Raw genomic sequence first — 23,266 nt, 5'->3', positions numbered from 1 at the left:
TCAAGCTAGGTGGTTAGGACCATCTTTGTAGACTTATTAAAGGTGTGCATTGAATAAGATGGTTAAGTCAGGAAAACCTAACTACCGGATATTATGGGGTAACGAACTACCTTCCATGATATGAAGAGTCAGTCTATTTGCATAAAAGCAACGTCACGATGTTTAACCAATGTTTCCGATTTTTGGCCGCAAAATAAAAGTGACTTACTCCTCGCGCCATCTGGTGAATTATGCAAGAACCAATGCGCATGCGCGCGCGTGTCAGTTTTTTTTTTCTTTTCTTTTTTCCTTTCGATTCTCTTTCGATTTTTCTTGCACACCCTTCGCTTCTTTCACTTCCTCCTCCTCGGCGCAAGTCCCGTTTTCCGGCTCACCCGCTGTCTCCGGCGCTGCGCTGAGAAATCCTGGCGCTCCGACGAGCTCTCCGGCGTATCGGCGGCGGTAGCGAAGGCCGCAGCGGAGTGCGCTTGCTCTCCGGCTGCTGATGTCACGGGTGAGCCAGTGTCGCTAGTCTGGCACCGATCGAGGGCACTTGGCCGCCGCACGTCAGCCCCCGCGCGAGCTATGGTCCGCGCCTAGGGCCCGCATCACGGTTACGCGCGACGCCGGCGCTAGCCAACTGCTCACCAGAGAGACAGACAGATATGTCAGTGGATGGGCCGGCACTGGTGCTAGGCCTAGCCGCCGAGCCAGGCTCCTACTGACCTAGTAGCGACCGGCCAGTGGAGAAGTGTTTGCCGGCCGCCTCCTGCGTGCGTGTGTGCGCGCTTGCGCGCCGCTCGCTCTCTCTCTCTCTTTTCCTCGCCCTCTGCAGCGCTCCTTCCGTTCTCCTCTTATCACTCTCCCTCTCCCTACACATCGTGCGGTGTTCGTGAGTATATATTTTTCTCTGTGTGTGCGTGGGCGTGCGTGTCTGTGCGGCGATCGTCCGTCGCTGCCGGCGAGCAGACGAAGAAGGGGTGTGCGCCGTGTCAAGTGTGTCGGAGTGATCGCATAAACAAGAGCAGCAGCGCACGCCGGCTCCCGCTGCTGCGGCTGCAGTGATCCTCCGAGTGGAGAAGACGACGTCAGGCTCGAGTGCCGCTTCTGCGACTAGTAATACCGTGTGGTGGTCTTCGGTCTCGAGCGCGTCGTCGACAAGCATGGCCGATGAAGATGTGGTCTTCGACGACGTCTACGAGATGCACGAGTTTATCGGAAAGTAAGTACGACTGCGCTTTCGATTCCTGCACTACGTGCGCGCGCTCTCTGCGAAGGAGGCACGCGTTCGCCGGTGGTTGGTCTCGGGCCGTCGCCGCGCTTCTTCTCTTGGCTGGGATGCGGCGGAGCAGCGCGTGCTCCTCAGCATCCTTCGCTCGTTGCCAACAGCTGTTGCGGGGCGCGGACGCTGGCGCGGTTTTGACGCGCGTGGGGCTAATTGAGACGCGTGACTTCTCGATCCGCTTGCGCGAAACTCTGCAAGGCCGATTAGCTCGTCCCCCTCAGTGAAGCGACGACAGTGAGGTCGTGTCATCATTTCTTACGTCCCCTCGCTAGTAACCTTCTTTCAAATTGAGGTTGCATTGCTTCTGTCATTATAAGACGAGAGAGGATGTGAGCTGTATTCTCTTTTCTTTCGAAAAATCAACTGATTGTCTAGTGTCTAAGCCGCAGTAGTCACTGTGCAGATTCAGTGATAAAATTCGTGCAATGCGACGCCCGTTCCGTCGTTTAATACTGTTTATTTTCCTCTTTATACGCTTTAGGTAGATTAACATCGGAAGACGCGGTTTTGTTTTAAGCCCTTTAAATGGCTCCACCGCGTGAGCGCCATGTGTTCGGCCCGACTGAACTCTACACTTACCGGTTGCGCCGACGCACGTGTCGCGCCGGTGAGGTAATCGCTTTTCGCTGGCTACACCGCTTAGACAGGGAGCTTAGACTAGGTTCATCGCTTGGAGAGTCGCTGAGATGCCGGGAGAGGCCAAGACATCTTTTGTGCACATAATTTACCGCGGCTGTACGCTACAGTGTGCTGCGGAGGACAAGTAACGGTGATGGAGACGACGGCGCAACAATACTCGATGAGAAAAAGCTCTCTTCTCAAGTGCCTCCGAGTCCAGGCCATTTGCTGCTTTGCAAAGAGGCCCTTATCTCCTGCCTGGCCTATGTCTTGGGCTTCACCACAAGACCGACACGAATAAGATAACTGCCTCCCTTCCCACCACGACTTCCGTACGTCTTTTCCCCCGGCGCGCATTACTGTCTGCTGCTCACGATTTGCCTGGCCGATGATTAAGTTTCCTCTCGATAAACTGTTTCTGTCGCCACTTAAGGCGCCTTGTTTACAATAATTGTGCAGACTACGGACTCGCAACTTTCTGCTCTCGGGAGCATCCGTAAGCAGGGCGCTTTTGTGTATGAAATAGCGAGCGCAGCAACACACACACACACACACACACACACACACACACACACACACACACACACACACACACACACACACACACACGTATATATAGATATGTGTATGTCTATATCACCACTAAAAAATGTTTTTTTTTTCTTGATTTCTTCCAACGAATTCATCATAAAATAAATGTTTCCATGAACTCTAGGATACTAATTTCATAAATCGAAATTGTAATATGTTTGATATGTGTTTCCAAATGTTCTGGCAGTGTATAAGCAATTTTAGATGCAGAAGGTATGTAATTGGCGTTGTATCGTGTTTTTTTTTTAAGGCCCGCATGATATATCCAGGTCGAAAAATATTTCTTTGGAATCTATATGGTGGGGGGGGAGGGGATGAAAAGCGTCTCAAATATTTGAAGTAAAGAGTTAACCATGGGTCCGATGGGGTTGGCGACGAACTGTAGTCTTCAGTCTTCCTCGAGCAGCGGTAAATAGGTAGCCAAAGCGAAAGTATTGCAAAGCGTATCAAAGCGCTCACATCCGTCGCAAACCTCTGTTCCTGCCGGGAAATGACTTTTCAACGTTACGAAACCGCCCTTTCAAGGCATCGGTTGCAAGAAGGAACGCAGAAGCGGAAACAGTTGACGGCCTGTCATCATGCCGGGGCCATCTTTTCGTCATCTTCTGGATATCAAATGACATTGCGGGCTGCTATTCTCGTCAGAGAGCTCCAGTGCTTAGCTCGTAATTTCACCGGCAGCTTTCTGGAAAAACGGCTCTGCGGCGCCAGCCTGCTGTCGTCTTCCGCGCAAGAGAAGACCGATTTTCAATTGCCGTTGACTCGGAGAAGACAAGCCTTGGTTCGGTCACCCTAATTCGAAGCGACCTGAATTGACCTGTACTCCTTGTAATTCCTGCGGTATACGGTTCCTTGCTGTTGAACTCGTATAATGCGCGTTCCAACTGCGTCTTTGCGTGATCGTTAGTCTGCAAAAGTTTTGCGAACAGAATCGCACCTGCATATCTCTGGAAAATTATGATGGAAAGTCCCCTGTCCGCTCGACCCGACAATATTGAGTGGCCTTCAATCACAGAATGGTTAAGGTGTTACATCTGCCGGTCGTGTTGTCATTGGGAGATGCTGATTTGGAGCCGCCGCCTCCTTGGTGGAGAGTGAGACCGGTAATACGCAGAGATGTGCATGTCGAACGGTGAAGTCTTTTTTGAAGAACATATATTTGGAGAGCCAAATGATGATGCTTCTATTTCCATGCCGTCGACATCGCCGCTTCCCATTGTTGTCGATGCTGTAAATGCCGAGCTGATGCATGGCCTCAAGTCACTCAATTGAACTCATGCATGGCCTCAGGTCGCATTGCCTCTGCAGTGGTTACAAGAAGTACTACGAAGTCTAGTTGCGTAATGTTCTGTTTCATAGTAATAACATCTAAAACTGCAGATGTGCCCTTCTTTCGGAACATAAAAAGCGTAAAAGATGCAAAGCGCGCGCTGTCAAAATATATGTCGTATGTGCTTAGAAAAGTATAAATGACGTTAGAAATACAAGCGCGAGACGGCGCATTTTCAATTAGACGAAACGCGCTATACTTTCGAAAGAGGTTCCATCTCCTTCGTTTAGTTGCATGGCTGCTTATACAATAAATATTTTTGTTCGTCGCCAAAGCAGCTAAGAGTAGAGCTTCAGTCCTTCGAACAGGTTGTCGTATATATGTAGCTGCGCCATTCTCACTCCAAAATGGCGGTCGCGCGTATTATTATTTTTTTTTTACCTCTCCTTGAACGATTGGAGCTTATTTACTGCTGCAACTCGACTATCAAAACTGCTACCCTGTGTACGACGCCAGTCGCCCTAGAATGCGTATTATCTTGCGTGGCCCCGCTTCTCGAACTCGCGCCCAGCTGGGGCCCGTGCTTATCGCACACAGAGCGCTCGTATACACTCAAGGAAAAAAAAAAGATCCCCGTCCGGACTTTTCGTTCAGTTTCCAAGCGGGCGCAAGTTTGCGATAACTTTGGTGACAGATAGCTCGCACGCGCGTGCAGGCTCAAAAGTGCTCTCCGGATGCCCGCGCCGTCACCCTGCTGGGCGGTCCGCCTCCTCGGCTCACTTGACCGCTCTTTCTCGCATTTCCACTGATTGCGGAACACTCTTGCGGGATACGCTGCGAGGTCCCAAGTCAGTACTACATACATACAGCCAGAAATATCGAGTGATTCGTATGCAGGAGTTGGGTCATCATGCTCCGTGGCGCGGACTTGTGGAGTGTGACGTAAGAGCCGCGCATATGTGGGTTGCGTCCTTTGCGGGAACCATCGCGCATATCAGGTCTCCGAATAGAGTAACCCCGCTTCTTTCTTTCTTTCTTTCTTTCTTTCTTTCTTTCTTTCTTTCTTTCTTTCTTTCTTTCTTTCTTTCTTTCTTTCTTTCTTTCTTTCTTTCTTTCTTTCTTTCTTTCTTTCCTTCTTTCTTTCCTTCTTTCTTTCTTTCTTCATCTCTCCCGGCCATAACATTTTATTTAAACAGATATAGTGCACCATTAGATGAAGCTAGTTCTGGCTCATTTTTACAAGTATATAGTCGATGGTGAGAGCAATTCATGGGCACATCAAATGTATCATGCAGAGTTGCTCGTAACCCGTCGCAAGTGGGTGATTGGCTACTTATAATGAATTACGTTTTCTTCGAATTTTGAAGTGTTGTGTTTGCTTTTGCAACGGGTAACGTCCTCGGTAATCAGATTGTTCTTTTTTTAGTAATCTAGTACTATTAAGCAATTATTTTCTGTTCGAAAAAAAAAAAGTTGTAATCACCGGTAATAATACTTCGAGAACTCCAATTTGGTGGCCAACACTTGTTCTAGCGTGGGATGGTCCCTCGTGATAGAAATGATAAGGGAAAGGGGGGGGGGGGGGGGGCGACATGTAAGTCAAGTTTGAGCGGCCTGCATTTGACTTCCGTTATGATGCGCGGAACCGAATTCCATGTTTATTGGCCTCGAGCTGTGCTCCTCAGAGCGCGAACCACGATGAAGCGCGCCGTTTTCCTTCGCGATATGGGTTGGTGCGCGAGTTCTTCGTTTACTCTCTGCTCTTCCGTCCAGCGCGTGCACTGACGGGGTCTTCAAGGTCGCTTCTTAGTTTTCACAATTAAACGTGTGAAAGAATACCCATGAAAATTGAAAAAAAAAAAAAAAAAACGGCCCCTGGTGAAAACAGCAGTGTGTCAACTGCAGCAAACAGATGAAGGAATCGTACCGGATCAGGAAAATATCATGCTAATATTAAATCAATTACTCATTCCAAAATGGTTCAGTTAATTTTGGAGAGCTGTAGCTGACGACAGAAATCAGTTACATTTCAGATGAAATGGTTATAATCTTAATAGGTTACTTCTTTTCCCTACTGTGTATGCATGACGTAAAACCACGGAACCTCCGGAGAACTGCGGAAACCAAACAAGAAAAAGGGAAATACAAAATAAGAATGGATATATATATATTCTAAGCTTTCGATTTGCACATTTACATTATCATGGAATATAGGAGGGCGATTAATCAAGACATAATTTAGTTTAACGTTAAGATAATTTATTACTCATTGCCTCTTCATCGTTTTCTTTATGTACTACGCAATAGCTTATTTCTTGTTTTGCTTGTTTTTATGTAAATCAAGTTCGGACATTATTTATTTATTACATTGTAATGAAAAGATTATTATTATTATTATTATTATTATTATTATTATTATTATTATTATTATTATTATTATTATTATTATTATTATTATTATTATTATTATTATTATTATTATTATTATTATTATTATTATTATTATTATTATTATTAATTTAAGCGCACGCCAGCAGCAGGTTGTAATAAATGCTATATGTCGTCCTCGCCTGTGGATGTTTTATCTGGAGTGCCACAGGGTTCTGTGCTCGGACCGTTACTGTTCCTCATAGTCATCAATGGTTGGCCTCAGATCCACTGTCAGACTGTGTGCTGGCGATTGCGTTTTGTATTCCCCTGTCGCGTGCCTTGATGACTTGTGCGTATTACAGGCTGACCTTGACAGAGTTTGTGACTGGTGCTCAGTGTGGGGCATGTCATTGAATGTATCTAAGTGTTTTCATGTGCAATTTGCAAAAAAAAAAAAAAATCTTGAATCATACCTCTTAAACCATGACACTGTCCAAGCTATAGATAAGTTTAACCTCTTGAGACCCCTTGTCCCTCTATCTTGGTGTTATGCTCTTGGTGTCTGTCTTGGTGTTATGTCTTGGTGTTACGCTCACAGCATCCTTAGACTGGACAGCCCACGTAGACATGATAACCGCCAAAGCTTCTCGTATTTTGTATTTCTTTCAGCGTAATTTTAAAAGCTCTCCCCAGGTACTAAAAGTAGCGTTATATTTAACAAATATCAGGCCAGTAGAATATGCTTGTGTAGCATGGAACCCTTTCACCGGTGCACTCATTGACAAGTTAGAAAGGGCACAGAAACGCGCTGCAAGGTTTGCGACTGTGAAGTGTAATTTTCATATAAAGAGCTCAGAACTGCGCGAACGTATTGGGTGGAAGACTTTGGCAACCCGAATTGGATTGGTAAAACCCGAAGAAAAATCTGCAGACTGAAGTTCTTGCGCAGCATTTACAATGATTGCACCGGTATTAATAAAAGCACTTATATAGATCAGCCATATTACATTTCGGAGAGACTAGACAACACGAAAAAGATTAAGAGTTATCAATGCGGCATTAATTTGTTCAAGTATTCGTTTTCCCCTAGCATAATTTTGGACTGGAATAAGCTTCCGAATGATGTAGTTTGTGCACCTGATTTCCAAAGTGCTGTTGAGTTGATGATCTAATGTATTTCTTCCAAGTCTCGTGCGTTTACTAGCGGTGTACCGATGCATGTTGTTACACTGATACTACTTGTGAATTCATTTAGTCTTCTTTAAATGTGTTGTTCTACCTTGCTGACATGTTTCCCAATATCTTCTTTGCATATGTTATTGTATATAGTTATATTCCCCCTACGATAATGCCTCATGGGCGCTATGGGTACTTGCAATAAATAAATAAATTGTAGCTCTTCATTGGTCTCAATTGAATCATGCTGGCGACCCCTGAGTGCTCGGCGATATCAATTGCGATGAATTCCAGATGAAAATTAACCATTATGTCTCAGAGTGAGGAGGGTGTATCGTTTTTAAACGATATACCCTCCTAACTCGCGGTTCGCAGTGCGCGAGAAAAATCTGTATATGCAATAGCCCGATATTAACTGCGCTCATATAGTTACGAGATTATGGGTTTCGGGTTCAGTGCTAAGTCGCTATTCGTACTCCTGTGATTGGGAGTAACTTGAAAAAAACGATCATTCAAAGGTGATTAGCGAGAGGCCAATCGTAGCAAATGAATGCAGCAAGCTGTGACTAAATCTATAGGGCAACCAAGCCCGTTATCACAATTGCTTTTGAAATGGAGTTGCTATTTGTTTTCCTGATGCTCATCCACCGCCGCGCTATCTAACAAATCGACTGGAGCCGTGAAGAGTGCGGAAAGCATATATAGACAGTCGATTTTTCTACCACCTCTGACGGGCCGTGCATGAGCTAACTCTCAAATAGCTCGGCTAAGAATAAGACCTGGGGCAGTGAGGATGGTTAGTATGTTTTGGACACAAGGGATAAATTCAATTTTACTGGATAATTTGTATACGTGCCGACTTTTTATACACCATTTGTATACATGAACGTGCTCACTATGCATGTGACTGCTAACTTCATTTTAACAACGCGAGTATTAATTCTGTATCAATTCTCGGCTGTCGGACACGCAGTAACGAAGCTTAATTTCACCGCCGCTCGCAGACAAGCTTTTCAAAATGCTGATGAGGAAATGATCAAACTCGATGCGTTGTTATGACAACGCTCTGTGTTAACATCGGGGCGGAAAACAACGGCGTTATTTCCGTATCAGTGTGGCTGTAATGTTTCGGATTCAAAAGTTCCCAGAAGCGAGTCCTGTCGCGGTTTCCTGCCCCGCGTCGGTGTTGTACAGCGTGTTTGATACAGCAACGCCATCATCCGCGCGTGTGTGTGCATATATAACACCGGCCAGAAAGAAGGTAGCTTGATAATGAACCGGAAGTGCTGTTCCGCCGCAAGGCGGAAATGGAGCGCACATCGAGCCCGATCGTTGTTCGCACGCGCGCGAAGCCCAGAAGGCGCACCTGCGTGCAATGCCAATGCGGTGGATGTCTGTGCTTTCGTAGCAAACTCCGCGCAGGCTTACGCACGTGCTGCTTTGCATGTCGCTGGCTGCGCTGACTGAAACCGTGTATGAGGTGGGTGTTGTGTATAGCCCAGAGCCTAAACAGGAAGTGCTGGTTTGCATAGCTGACGCACTGCGCCGCGCGTTCGCGTCACTCAGCATGCGAGCATGATCGGCGAAAGTCGGGAACTATCGCTTTGCACACCGCGCGTCTCGTTTCACCGCTTACCATATACCTAGGGCACATGCCTGTGTATGTGTATATGTTTTGAAGTAAAACTGACATTCGAGCTAGTTTGTATGTACAACTGAATCTCTTACATATGTCTTGCTTTCTTTCCGTTTTCATTCTGCAGAAGGGTGTGCGTATGACATGCTTTAAAAGATACTCTTTTTTTTTCTTTTTTTTTTTTTTGTACGCAAGCTTGCGATAAGGCATATTATATAAACTCATGTAAATGGTTTTAAAAGATACTCAGTCGGCTAACTTACATAGTTACGGTAAAGCCTTCGTCAAAAGTTTAAAGCCAGAGGGTTTGCTTTTAAGCCGTATATCCCGGCTTCTTTAGCAATCGTGGAAGTCCTAGCCATTGGAAAGGGTATGACGAAAAAATCTCATTGCCTTCAGCAAGTTTGGAAACCTGGGAATGCATTATTATGAGCCACATGGTCTGACTCAGAAGCAAACCCCCTGGGCTCCAAACTTTTGACAAAGACTGTATATGAAGCGCGCTCAACGCGCTATTTCTCTCAGTTATCTGCGCGCACCGTTTTCGAGTTTGCGGAATGTGCACGCTATAGTAGCATATTTCGTAGACGTTGTGTGGCAGTTATTTAAAATATTTTCTCTTCTTTTTTCTCTTACTGCATTGAATAAGGCGAAGGTGAAATTAAAAAGGATACGTTACGGAGTGCCGCTGCTGTCACTTTTATTTCGATTACCGACACCTTCAGCGGGCACTGGCCCATATTCAGCTGCGGTTGCAAGAGTGCTCATTGCGACGCTGCTCGTGACGACGTCTCACAGATACATACAAGACTAGTTGCTTTTTGCAGACCGGCCGCAAAGAGTTCGCGTTGGGTTTAATACGTCACTGTGGGAAAGTTACACACGTATTCGCAGACGAAGACTGGCGACCCGTTTGAGGGTATCGATCGTTATTGGGATCGTGTATACCTCGCAGTCCATATTTATATTTCATAATGGAAAAGCAGATGCTTTCGATTGCTGTTACACGTAGAGCCCGTTTCCCTCTTAAAGTCAGTTTCGGAACTCTGCATTAGCACTCGGTTTCTTATGTTACAAATAACTGTGGAGCTTGCTAGCTTATGTATCCGCTAAGCACACTGCGCGCCTCTATGTCTGGCGTTGAGTATCGGTGATTAAGAGTTCGTCAAGCTGCCCACACAGAATACGATAATTCCCGAGGCGCCCAATTCTAGGCAGTCTGCGTGCGGTCTTTTCTTTAGACTTTGGGCGTAATTATGACGTCTCAGGACGCATTTCTTTTGCTTTCACCAATTAATTACGAGCAAGAGGGCACTCGCCAGGCGAGGTATAGTCTTTCCAGCGTTTATATGAAAAACACGGGACGAGAAACAAGCTGACATCGACGGTCTATTCCACCTTTTTTTTTTTTTTTTTTGTGTGTGTGTGGGGGGGGGGGGGGGGGGTTCTACACCAAAACCTGGCGAGCCCCCTATCATGGGTATGTGCCGTTTCTACGATGGTCAATAACGGCAAAAAAGCGGCTTCCTGCGGGCCGACTGTCCGGCACAGAAACCAACTGCAGCGTCCGGCATGCCTGGCAGCGCCAGGACTCTTGCCAGACAGCCCAGCATCCTGTCCGACCTATACACAAGGATCACATCATTGTTCCCCTGTTGGCTTGATTGGTCTTGAGGCAACAATTTCATATTTATTTATTTATTTTCACATACCGCAGCCTTTTTGTATGGACTGTAGCAGGAGGGGGCGGAAACAGCGCAAACGGTATGGAGCGCTAACTATATGTAATGCAACACTAAAGAGGAAATAATAAAAAAAAACAAATGCTGCACGTGCAAAAGCGATCACGCGCGTAGAGTCGTACAGTACGCTAATTCCGATGCGGTTCAGAAATTATTTCAGGAGTTCACGGGTGCTGTCAGAAGCGAGTTCCAATCAGATATTGTTCGAGGGGAAAAAAACTAAGTTAGCCCGTGCGTAGAAAGGTGTAATGTATAGCGGATGGTAACTTTTTGATGAGGTTGGTTGGGCAAACTTTAGGTAAATATTATGTGAAATACGACAGTAAGAATCAATAATGCAATGTAAAACTTTAAGGCATGAGCGCGATGACGTTCTAAGAGATGAGGTAAATCTACTGAGGAAAGTGTGCAAGAGGGGTAAATATTGCGGTCATATCGCGAAGGATGGTGCGAACTGCTTGCCTCGATCTGCACAGCCTCAAGTTTCCTCATTTCATTTGCCGAGTTCGGGCTTTAGACCACGGACGCATATTCAAGTAGTGGGTGGACGACATATTTATACAAGGGGAGCTTTGTTTCTTCGTGTGCTTGAGACAACGTACGGCGTAGAGATAACGAAGCTTTTACAAGGCTTTGCCGCAGATTAAGTCACACTGTTCAGACCATGACATGTTATACGTAAAAGTTATTCCGAGGTACTTAAATTGGGAAACTGTGTTTACTGAAGACCCTTTTATTGAGCACTAGGGCACTGTTTATTAGTGAAAATGATGAAAACAGATTTCTAGAAGTTTAAACTCATCTGCCACTTGTCGCATCAAGCACCGAACCTCGAAAAGGAATCAGCAAGGTGGCTGTGGTCCTGATGGTTGTTAATGGGACAATACAAGACGCAGTCATCGGCTTAGATGCGTATCTGAGATTTGATATTGCACAGAAGGGCATTTATGTAAAGTAAAGAGAGTAGAGGGCTGATAACATGAGTCTTGGGGAACAGCAGAAGTTGCGTCTATATGGCAGGTGATTCGGCGTTGTTAAAGGAAACGAACTGTGAACGTTGTGAGAAGCAGAGGTGGGCATTTGACCTCAAAAACCTCGACCTCACCTCAAACTCAAAAAATATTTGGCGACCTCACTCAACCTCAACCTCATCAATTGAGGTTGAGGTCTCCCAGGCGACCTCACCTCACTTTTCAGGTGACCATTGGCGACCTCACTCAACCTCACCTCAAACTCAAAATGTGAGGTTGAGGTCGGGCCCTTGACCTCAAAAAACAAAAGAATCATTAAATTAAACCGCAACTTAAAGCTAATATACATTTCTCGGTAATCCTAGGGTATATAGGCTAACCAGAATTTTGTCGTATGAAGGCTGTATTTTACTCCTAATTTTATACAACAATTAATATCCCGGATAAAAGCAGAAAAACTCCGGACACTACATGTCCAACTCTGCACTAAAGTGGCAATCCTCTCCCCCTCCTCGCCTACCCTTTTGTGGTCGGTTTCAATCTAAGGCCTGTATGGGTACAACGTTACTACGCATAGGCCCATAATGCAATACAAAGAGTTTATCCCATCTGACCCACGTGAATAAGATTCGTATTAGAAATAAAACAAGCCAGTTTTTACAAGCCAAATGCTGTTGACCCTAGTGACGACTACAACAATGACGATATGCTCTTTTTCTTTTCTTGCCACATAGCGCTAAACAGACAGGGACACAGCGAGACACACGGGATGGGCGCTTTTTTTTATCGCCCGTCCAGTATGTCTGGCTGTGTCCCTGTCTGTTTAGCGCTATGAGGCAAGAAAACCGACACCAAGTCGCCCAAGCTTCCATCCTTGCTCTTTTTCTTAATTCGAAAAAAAACGATTGATGATTGCCGAGCTTTTTTTTTTAATACACTGTACATTGTTTTGCGACAGAATACATTAAATTAGGAAAAAATAGGAATACATTCGTGCCTCGTTAGTACGAACGATTTGGTTTCCGACCAAAGCTGTCCATAAAGCGAATCATCCATAATAACGAGTCATGAATAAAAACGAAAAGTATATAATTGAGAAAAATTTATGATTAATGGCTGCTGTTTTAATTAATTTGGGTATATAAACACAGCCGAGATGTCGATGCTACCCTCCTCTCCATAGATCCGTCGACCCGAAATGTCATGTCTGTTCTTAAATCTTGTCAGCCATCCTCTTGAGTAGCTGAGGTCAGTAACGCCTAGACAGAGCGTAGAATAATATTTCTCAATAAACATCCCCCTGTTTTACTGAACAAAAATTCTGTAAGTCATCACAGGTAAAACCTATCAAGACGGAGGAGAAGAAGCACTCATAATGTTGCCGAGGCAGCGAGCCTTCTTTTGAAGCCTTTCGTCGCTCACGACAGCACCATTCGCGTACACATTTCCGAACCACATTAACAAGGCTGACTCCATTTCTTCGAACTGTGCTTGGCGCTGTCGCACTGTAGCTTTCGCTGCGATGCCGACGTTGAGTCATTTATCGGAGTCCTGTAGTATATATAGATGGTATACCGTCGACCTGGCGAGGCTGAGGCTATAGTTGAACTTGGGTCCAGTCTTTCATGGCTCGGATTGACTGAGATGGCTTTTGCCGCTTGTATTCACAGATTTCCCGCTTCGCGCCTAAGTTCAGCTGCATTGTTTTGCGTTTAACTCCCGCCATGCCAAAAGTCAGACTAAAGTTGAGGGTTACAGGCTCCTGCTTCTTTGCACTCTTTTTCCCTAGTTAACCTCCCTGACTTTCCGTTCGTCTGATTCTCTTTCTTGCCTTGTACTGTTTCTGTAAGGAAGTGAGGGAGTCAAGTTGGCAGGCTACTATACAGAGGGCTATCAAACAGCCCTTTCCAGTGCCGTTTGTATGTGTTCCGAAACAAACACTGCAAGCTGAAGTACATTTTAGAACGACGGCTAGCCGACTACGAAGAGCTCAGACCTTGTCAAGGCCGCATCGTTGACTCAATGCGAAGCCGACATTCGGATCGCTGTGTTGCAAAATGTGGTAGTTCGGCAGCGCAACAGTGACGAAAACCAGGAGCATGAGAAGGAAGGGCCTCCAGGATGGAACGCCCGGTCCTGGTTGCGTGCTCGTCGCCTTTCTTTTGTCGTCTACTTCGTGAGTGTGTCTTAACCCTGACCGAAAAGCGTTAACGGCTTCATGGAACACACTGTGTTCTGGGATAGAAAAACTTCAGTTCCCACCCCCAATTTTGGCGCTTGTCTTTCTTCTTATTATTTCTTTCTTACGCTTTTACCGGCCTCTCTTCTGTTCACGTTCAGCAGAATTTATTGCGACCACATGTTGCTATTTTCCCGACTGCGGCCTTTAGTTGCGGCGCTGCCGCTGCACCCAGAAATCTCCCGGTTCCCTCCTTTTGGGATCTTTCTTAGTTAGCTGACCCTCGGTTTGCTGTGTACGATCCCTGCCATCCACCCTCCTTTTCTCCTCCTCCTCCTCCTCCCTTGCTTTCCGCTCTTGCCCCCCCCCCCCCCCCCCCCCCTCCCCTCCTAAAACGACGACACGCCCGCTTTGGTTCTTTCCAACTCCAGAGGACTCGTTCAGGCATCCGACCGTATCGGCTGTCGCATAGGTTCCCGGCCTGCGCACCCTTCTTTAACTTGCGTTCGGACTTCCCTGTTTTTTTTCAAACGATGTCCATATTAACGAGACAAAAATACATGGGCCGAATAGGCTGTGTGCATTCATCCCCTGTCCATTGTTCAGAGAGCGAGTTTCTATATTAACCAGGCATAAATATATTGAAAAATCTTCGCCCCAGAAAACTGTCCAAAATTCGGGTCCTCCATATTAACGGATGTCATATTAACGGGGCACAAATTTTCCATAATAGCCCCTCATGAAACGACTTGTGAAGACTAAATCCCCAACAAAACAAACAAAAGAGGAAAAGACAGCAAAACACCAAATAATCATAAAACTCGGCCAACGCCGAATAAACCTTCAGAAAAATTCCAAGAGGAATGCTGTTTATCTTATGAGGTCCCAACCGGCCACTCCTAGACGTTTGTTTATAATTCTGTGATCCCGTGGCGTATTGCAAGAATTGGCGAAATTGCTTCTTCGAACACCACGCTTCATTAAAAAATTACAAGGGTCGGAACTGCTAGGAAAAAGGGTTAAACGTGAACCACTTTGCTGTCGCGAACATCGACTCACCCGTCAAATTTCGGGAGCAAAATGTCAAACTCCCACCCGCCTAAAAAAAAAAAAAAAAAAAAAAAAAAAAAACACTATGATATAAATACTTGTACGTCTGAACTGAATACTGGATGCCATTTCGCCAACAATTCTGAGACGAGCTTCTTTCTAGTATTCACCTGTTTGCATTTGAAGATTAAACTAATAAATTGCACGGTGGTGTCTCCGAAGCTGCTTCGCCGCATGCGCCGTACGTGAATCTAGAGAAACCGTTTCCCCGTTAGTGTCGTGTAGTTACAGCACCTAAACGTAATATAAAGACAAGAACAACATAAAGGAGGCGAGCAAGCAGCCCGGAGGGACCGCGCCCCCTGCTGTGCACGCGCTCCTCCCTTCGCCGTCCGTCTCCATGGCATCTGGTTTTGCTCATGCAGTGAATGCCGAACTGTCACCAATACACACCAAAGGCAGTGGGGTATGTGTGTCAGCTCCGCTTCCAGAGACTGCATCACGCTTTTCAATACTTGCAAAAAGAGAAAAACTAAATGACCGCGCCGGTAAGTGGAAAGGAGGGTTGTGCTATGGGCCTCTGAAAAGATGCCAAAGAAAGAGCCTAATGTGAGGGAAGAAGCCTGTTCTCTTTTCGGCAGTGTACGAACTTAATTGACATACAAGAAAATATATATGAAGAAATACCATGTTGACGAAAGTAATAACAAATGTCGCACACTAAAAACAGAAGAGAACTGCGCTTCCCAGAGCGTATAGAAGGTTTGAGACATCGACTTAGTACTGCATTCCTCAGTGCTAGCATGTAATTGGCTTCATTCACGTATATCTAAATTGATTTTTAAAGAAAAAGACAAATGTCTGAAAAAATTATTCCGACATCTGGCCACAAAAATTTTCACCCGATTGATTTGTCCGTCTGGAGCAGACGGGAGCACAAAAGAGACACGCTCAGTTCGCTACACCAATTCGTCCGTCTAGACACCAAAATGTCGAGCCGGAAACCATCTCAGTACTTTCTAGCTCATAAAAACCTGTAGGAGAACGCTTCTCTCTTTTTTTTTTCTGCGCCTGAATAAGAGATTTCAAGAGAAACCTGATATTATGAAGTTAAGAATCCCTTACTCTCCTCCTTTCTCCCGCATTGCTTGATTTCACTAGAATTTGAGAGAGAAACAAGGGGCCTTAGCGGAGCGAAATCATTTTTTTATTGGGCTTCACTGTATGCAAGCCCCATATATTTTTTTTTGTCTCTTCTATCTCGGCAAATAGTTAACATGTGCAGGCTTCATTCCTGTATACCACTGCGTCTTATAAACTGTGCCGTCCGTTTCATCCTCTTGCATGTTTTACCGCTATATTGGTTATATACGGAACGCTAGCACCTTCATCCCATTGCAGTTGTTCGGGGCCACCTGTGAATCTGTTAGAAGGAACAAGCAGCACAAGACCAAAGAGAGGTTGTTTTGGAGAATACAAGAATATAAATTTACAGGACCGGAATACAGAACGATGACGTACAATTCGAACTTCGATAAAATGCTCAGATGGTATTGTGCCGGTTTTCCTGGTTTGTTCATGTTTTCCTCTTTTTTATCTGTCAGTATCACGTCCTCTAACAGTTTCGCTGCACCATTTTCTGTTAAGTTTCCGTGTAATGTACAGCGGGGTCCTTTTTCGAATGTAAGGCAGCAGCTGTGACGTTAGCGCCTGGAAACGGGCATGCACAAGACACAGTTCTGCTCCGCGCCGTGTGCGCAAAGACAATTTGCTTCGCTTTTTAGTTTCTTTGCGGCATCCGACAAAAGCACCGCAGGTCAACGTGAGTTATATGCTTTGCGAGCTCCTGGGTGTTTGAGCCTGCGGCAAGCACCGGCACAAACAAGTCAGAGGAAACAAGGGGGGGGGGGGGGGGGCATGAGGAGTTCGTGAAGTAAAAAAAAAATATATCTCCTTCCAAGAAGACCAGAGGGAAGCGTCCTCGGGCTGCGGACATTACGGTGGAATGTCGAAAGCTGGGCGGGGGTTGCGGCATCCGGTCGTCCGAACGGGGGGTAACCAAACACCGAGAGCCGGCGGGCACACCGCGGCAGTACGCTCGAGCTCCGCGTCAAAAGGGGCGCTCTTCGAAGAAACCCGCGGCAACAGCAAAAAGCCTGGACCTCACAATTTCGACCTCACACAATGACGACCTCACTCAACCTCAAACTCACGCGTGAGGTTGAGGTCCAATTTTGTGACCTCACTCAAAAAATTTTGAGCTGTCACCGACCTCACCTCAACCTCACCTCACTCCGTGAGTTTGAGGTCATTTTGAGGTTGAGGTCGACCTCATGAGGTCGAAACCTCATGAGGTTGCCCACCTCTGGTGAGAAGATAGAAATCCATTCAACTAGACGAGCGTTAGTTATAATCAATTGTAGCTTTTTTAGAAGTTTACGGCGAGGTACTATCTCGAATCTTATCAGTTGTGTTATTGTGCTAAACCCAATTGTCTGAAACCGCGTTGAACGTTGTATTTCGGTTTCTTTGTTCTTATTCTGTTGATTCAGTCTGGATGACGTCGGATGATTTGCCTGTTTTTTTTTTTTTTTCTTTTTTTTTTTTTGCTTCCCGTTTTTCTTATTCTATTTATGTCCTCGTCGCCGGAGAAAGATTTGATGTTGGGAAAGGTTGAGGGTCGCCGGAGAAGGGGTAGGCAGCGAGCGCGATGGTTAGATGGCATCCTCGAGGCACTGCAGATGAAGTTATGTGATGCTAGGAAGAAGTGAGAGACCGGAAAGCGTGGCGTGACATGGTCCATAGAGTCACGAAGAGTCGGACACGACTGAACGACTTAACTGAACTGTATTTGCCCTTTGTTGCTGTTGTTTTGTTGTTACTGCTTTGTAATTTTTGTTTTAACTTTGTGCACTCCTGCCTTGACCGCCAAAGGGCAGTCGGCCGTATTTATGAAATAAATAAATATGTTTTCAAGAAATACCATTATGTGCTTATGTCTAATGTGCTCCAGCAGTTTTACAAGACGGCAAAGTTAGTGAGATAGGCCTACTTAGTTATACAAGTTATGCTTTTCATCGATAAAAAAAAAAGCACGAAAAAAGACGTGATAGACAGCGTTCTTTGTAGTTCCTCGTGTTCCGTTAACGGCATAAAGAAATAAAACGCGCTTCGAGTTTCACCATCAGTCATCCCAGTCGAATGGGCTTGCGACATGTTGGCAAGGATTAACGGTGACCGGCTACGCTGTTTGGATCAGGTTTGTACAATGTTCAAACCTTCTGTACGCTTTCGCCGCCTCCTGGTTCAGTGCGCCCACCCTGTCATCAGGAACACAACACGGGAGCATGTTATAGTTTCGGCTGTTGCTGTTGTGCACTGTGTGCACCGTGAACGCGACGTCCAGCGCTCACTGCATCTCTGCCAGTGTCTACGAGGCGCGGCTCTGTTGTACGAGTAGCGCGCGCAGTACGTGATGTAGAGCACGTCTCGTGGCGCCAGCAAACTCTCCACATTGATGCTTATCGCGAGTCAGGCATGCAACGACGCAGCAGATAAAAACTGCGCGCATGGGCGCACACTTATTGAGAGGAGCGAGGTGTGCCGCGCCCACAGTCCTTGTTTTTCCAGTGATGCAAACATTGGAAGCGGACAGCGTATATGCGCAACGTGCTTGAGGCGAAGCCACCGGAAGCTTCTTTTTTTAACGAGTTTTCGCTTTTTTCTTTTTTTTTCTTTCGCTCAGGGAGATGGTGGAAGGGAGGAAAGTTGCTGAAGACCAACGTAGAAAAGACACGCATGTTCTTCTCGTTTAGTGCTGCCCTCGAGGACAGACGAGACACAAATCTACATAAGAAAAAACGAGAAAAGAAAGCACTCGGGTTACGCCACTGGTTAGTTGCGCCGTACAGTTTACCAGTCGCGCTTTTCTTTTTATACAGTTTAATCCTATGTATGTTCGTGCAGGTTTGCATCGTTTGTAAGCTGCGTGTCGAGTACGTGTCGTGCCTTCTGCCCCCCTCTCTCTCTCTCTCTCTCTCTCCTGATGGGAGGCTTGCAGTCGAACGTAAATGAGAGCATAGTGCCACTGTCAGTATGAATGATCACGCCTCTCCTAATCACGTCTCGTATTCCTGCTATGAAGGTTTAAAAAATAATAATAATGGCTGGGTCTTAAAGCGAGGCCAGAGAGAAGAGGATAGAATGGGCATATGCAACTGCACGCTAGTTTGAATTTGTCTGGTCTATATATGGTTCGTTCTCTTACAATTCTTGTAGAAATAATCTATATATTTTCCCTGTTCCGCACTGTCGGAATCTGAGTTAACGCCAGTGATATCTTTTGGAAGAAACGAAACTGGTTGGAAGAAACGAAACTGAATTTTGCTTTCGACGAATGTAGTAACATCGGATCAGTCGTCGTTACTTCTGTCTAGGATGAGCAAGGAAGTTTTCCGTCTAGATATTGGCAAATTGATTCTGGCTCCTACACAGAAGCGGAACAGTCGCCTGAACCGATGAACGATTGGAACTGACCAAGAATTTTACGCCCCGTGCACTCAAAGTTTCCTACAATAACATTTTGGATGCGTCATGCGGAACTTTTCCACGTAGCGAAAACAGTGACTGCGGCACTTTTTTTTTTTTTTTTTCAGTTGCTCACAGACAAGACTGCTTGCGTGTGAGGAGGTCAAACATTACGTTACTTTATAAAGTTTGGTTTGCGGGGTTTTAACGTCCTAAAGCGGCTCGGGCTATGAGAGACGCCGTTGTGGAGGACTACGGAAATTTCGACCACCTGGGGTTCTTTACGTGCACTGACATCGCACAGCACACGGGCGCCTTGCTTTTCGCCTCCATCGAAAAGCGGCCGCCGAGGTCGGAATTCGATCCCGCATCCTTGGGAACAGTAGTCGAGCTCTGTAACCACTGCGCCACCCCGGCGAGGCGTTACATCAGTCATGCAGCGTTGCATATTGACTGAGTCGTGAGTAGGCGTAATGTTTGTACAAACTCTGGACCTTATATTACTAAGTCTTTCGTAAAGTGCTGAGTCATACTACGGCATACCAGTCAGTGGTCATGTCAGCTACGAACTACCAGCTACAAGAGGCGTGATAGTGAGGAAGACCGTGACGTTTGCAGGAGCTACGTACAGGTATAGGGAAACAAGTATCTGGACCTCACATATGTCGATTGTGGACTGTAACCACGGCGCAAACGAATTATTACCATATTTCTCCCGCAAACATGAAATAATTAAAATCCAACTTTCACATCGACGGAGATGGCTCGAGACTACAGGCTGATACGAAAGTTATGCTCTTTGGTTGCAGTTCGCATGGTCCCCAAAATTTTGTCCCCGATAGTATTGGACCAAGCTGTTCGAACTTGCTTGCAGTGACCTAAGAGTAGCATCTCTGAGAATCTCCGAGGGTTACACCAATATCAAATGTCCGGCGCAAGTTGGTAGCCCCTGCAAATTCGGCCATGACACGTGGTCTTTTGACGTCACAAAAGCCGCCGTCCAATCACTGCTCAGTCATGCCGATTGACATAGCTCATGCTCGCGTTTTTCGTGCTGTTCGACGAATGCAGTTTCCCTCCTAATAGGATTCTAATAGATTCGCAATAACCGATTTAGTCTGTTGTGATAGGGGGTTGTAAGCAGGTGGGTTTATGACGGCACTCTCAGTGACGCCGTGTTTGCCTCGATTGGGGGCTTCTGATGCTTTCCTTTTGGTTCAATTAGTTGTGGCAGGTGTCCACACTCACGTCAGCCGAAAAGGCGTTTCCTCTCTGTGTTTCTGAACTGTACTGTCCTCCCCACGATCATTACTCCGGGTGGTGACACGGCCACCTCCATACCCGAAGTTCATATACTAACTGGACATACAATACCACCCGTCAGAGGCATCCCTGTGGTTTACCGGTTTCTGGGCTAATGGGTCATAGAAGGCTTTCGCCTTAAAAAAAATTATTGCGAAACTCTGAAAGATCGGAAGGTAGATGGCATGTCTATCATTTTGCATGCTTGTCTCTGGAAGGTGGCGGCTCTTACTTCAGCTATAACAACTAACTCGTCCCTGCTTTCCGTAATGCAGTCAAGCGCGCTGCCTGGCCTTTCTTCTGTGTCGTTCGCCGTTTCGCTATGACCGTGTCATATAGGAAACAAGGAACACCATCGAAAACTCGCGAGATTGAAGGCGAAATGTACGCAAACAATGGTGGTCGCTTGAACGAAATGACCACATTCAAACAAGAGCACATAGCCAGCCACACAGAAGCATTAACTTCGATAAGTGCGTGGTTGTGCGCATGCAGTTTTCATAAATGTTGCAGTGCTCGTCGCACGTCTGTAGCCCGCATGGAGGCCTCGCCGCTCGACGACGAGTGGTGCGTGCATAGTGAATGAAAGAGCTAGAAATCGCTGCTCTTCGTCCTGGTCGTCGCCTGGACTAAGCGGATTGTCCGACGGGAGAGTGAGAGGCACCGCGGCAACGCGCCCGCCTCGCCGCTGAAACGTGCTTGTACGACATTAATTATTTTCCTCCGCGCTCGCGCGGGGCCTGCTGCTGTTCGCGCCGACACTGCATGCAGCGCCTGCGGAAGCCGTGATAGCTGCTGCTGTTGCTGCTGCTGCTGTTGTCCGTCGTCGTCGCCTGCCTGCACTGAGGCGCCCGTCTCCTCCCTCATTACTGCTCAACCGCTTCCCTGCTGCAGGCGCTCATCTTCCCGCTCCGTTGTTGCCGTGTCGCGCTCGCTGGCGCGCTGCAGATTTTGTAGCGCCGCTTGCCTCTCCCTCTCCACATTCACTGTTTCCCTGTTTACTAGCAACCCGCTTTAATTTTTTTTTCTCCTTACCCAACCTTCGGTGGTTCGTGCTTGTCTTCTTTTATCCTTTCGCGTTGTAAGCACTCTCTTTCGTTTGTTGCACGAATATTCTCCTCCTCAATTCCTTTAGTCTTTCTTCTCTGACGCCCGTTGTCCGATGTCGGCGTGTGTTTATATGCCGCCGCTGTTTGAGTATTTTGTCGTGAGCCTATGTTCATCCCAACGCGTATATGTGTGCACTGTTCGTTTTTTTTTTTTTTCTCTCTCTCTCTATATATATGTATTTCGTTCTGATTTGCTGAGCAGCTTCTTGCCGGGCAGTCTCCTGCTTCGCAAATGAGTGTTTCTTCTTCTCCAGAGGGATGGAGCAAGGAGGCGGTTGTAAGCTTGCCCCTCTCCCACTGCGCCTCTCTCACTCTCTTTTCTTGTCTCCTTTGTCTGCGGGCATTCCTTTCAGGGAAAATAATTCTGTGGCGAGCTCTCACGCGAGAAAGTTGCAGCGACGACCGCTGGTAACGCGCGCGCTCCTTTATCCCAACGCAATGTGTACGTGCCCGGCGCGTCTTTCAGGAATGCGGGCGACGCTCTTCTGAAAGAGCGCCCTTACAAAGTTCGTACGAGGGAGTGACAGAAAAAAAAAAAAAAGTAATATTTGAGCCCAGGCGAGAGCAAACTGATATTTAGCGCGCTTGTTTGGGGCGCGAGCATATCGCGGCTAAGCTCAAACCGCCCCAGACTAATTACGTTGGTGCCTCGGTCATTTCGTTTAAGTATAGAAAAAAGTTTAAATGAAGGCACCGCTAGCGAGCGTTAGGAGCTGGGGTGTAGCAGTTTTGGTGGCTGCTCTTGCACGAGCCATTAGCCTGGACGCTCGCTTTGGCGAAGCGCTTTCGGCGCCTGCTGCGAACGACGCCCCCGCCCGTCTCGTCCAGAATACGCACGCAGCCCCTTTTGACCACCACTTCATGGCGGCCCTTTGCTCCGGACATTGTTTTGGCACCGTCGATTCCCCGGAGCTAGCTGGCGCAGAATTTAGCGCCGGTCGCTTGATTGATTTCCCCCCTAAGTACAATAGACCCATTAGAGTTTATTGCGGGCTCGGCTCTGTTGAGCTGTTTTATTTTTCTCACTTCTCCTTCTAGCTACTTTTCTCTCTGCACGCACCTTCTCTTATGACCTTCATCTACTATTCTTCTCCATTCCGTCGTCTGCTGATGTCTTCATATTTTCCGATATTGACAATACAACGAAGGAGTCGTTTGCTGTCGTAAATGTAAGAGCGCGCGGTTGAAGTTGAAGTTGAAAGTTTATTTTCAAAAGAAAAAAAAAAAAAACTTACAAGAATATACAGCGAGAGGTCCCATTAGAAGGTATTTGGAGAATAGGAGGTGCTGTTAAGCTGGGAAGAGAACATATTTAGTACGGCTGATTTGAAGGCAACATTCCATTCAGTCAAAGGCGATATGTCTTTGAAGGATCTCGCGTGCCCGTGGGATTCGCCTCAGTCAGGGTCACAGGCCAGGAACGCGACCCGTATAAAACAGATGTAAGCAAAATTTTCCTAC

The 23,266-nt window shown here is 46.5% G+C and overlaps 1 protein-coding gene across 5 annotated transcripts in view; it reads left to right on the top strand.

The window, feature by feature from the left end:
* Window positions 1-374: 374 nt before the first annotated feature.
* The window catches only part of CASK (peripheral plasma membrane protein CASK), a 756,819-nt gene continuing 733,927 nt past the window's right edge, over window positions 375-23,266 (top strand). For 3 of the 5 annotated variants that reach the window (XM_084595365.1, XM_084595366.1, XM_084595363.1), the window contains exon 1: window positions 375-1,201. In XM_084595365.1, coding sequence (XP_084451491.1) covers window positions 1,143-1,201 — 59 coding nt within the window. In that variant the 5' untranslated portion in view covers window positions 375-1,142. The remainder of the gene's footprint in view (window positions 1,202-23,266) is intronic. The other 2 variants (XM_084595367.1, XM_084595364.1) reach the window with 1 other exon arrangement.

The sequence above is a fragment of the Amblyomma maculatum genome, chromosome 2 (genome assembly GCF_055883805.1).
Source record: "Amblyomma maculatum isolate TAMU_Amacu chromosome 2, ASM5588380v1, whole genome shotgun sequence".
NCBI lineage: Eukaryota > Metazoa > Arthropoda > Arachnida > Ixodida > Ixodidae > Amblyomma > Amblyomma maculatum.
Note: the sequence above shows the minus strand (reverse complement) of the source record. Positions and strands in the feature narration are given on the sequence as shown.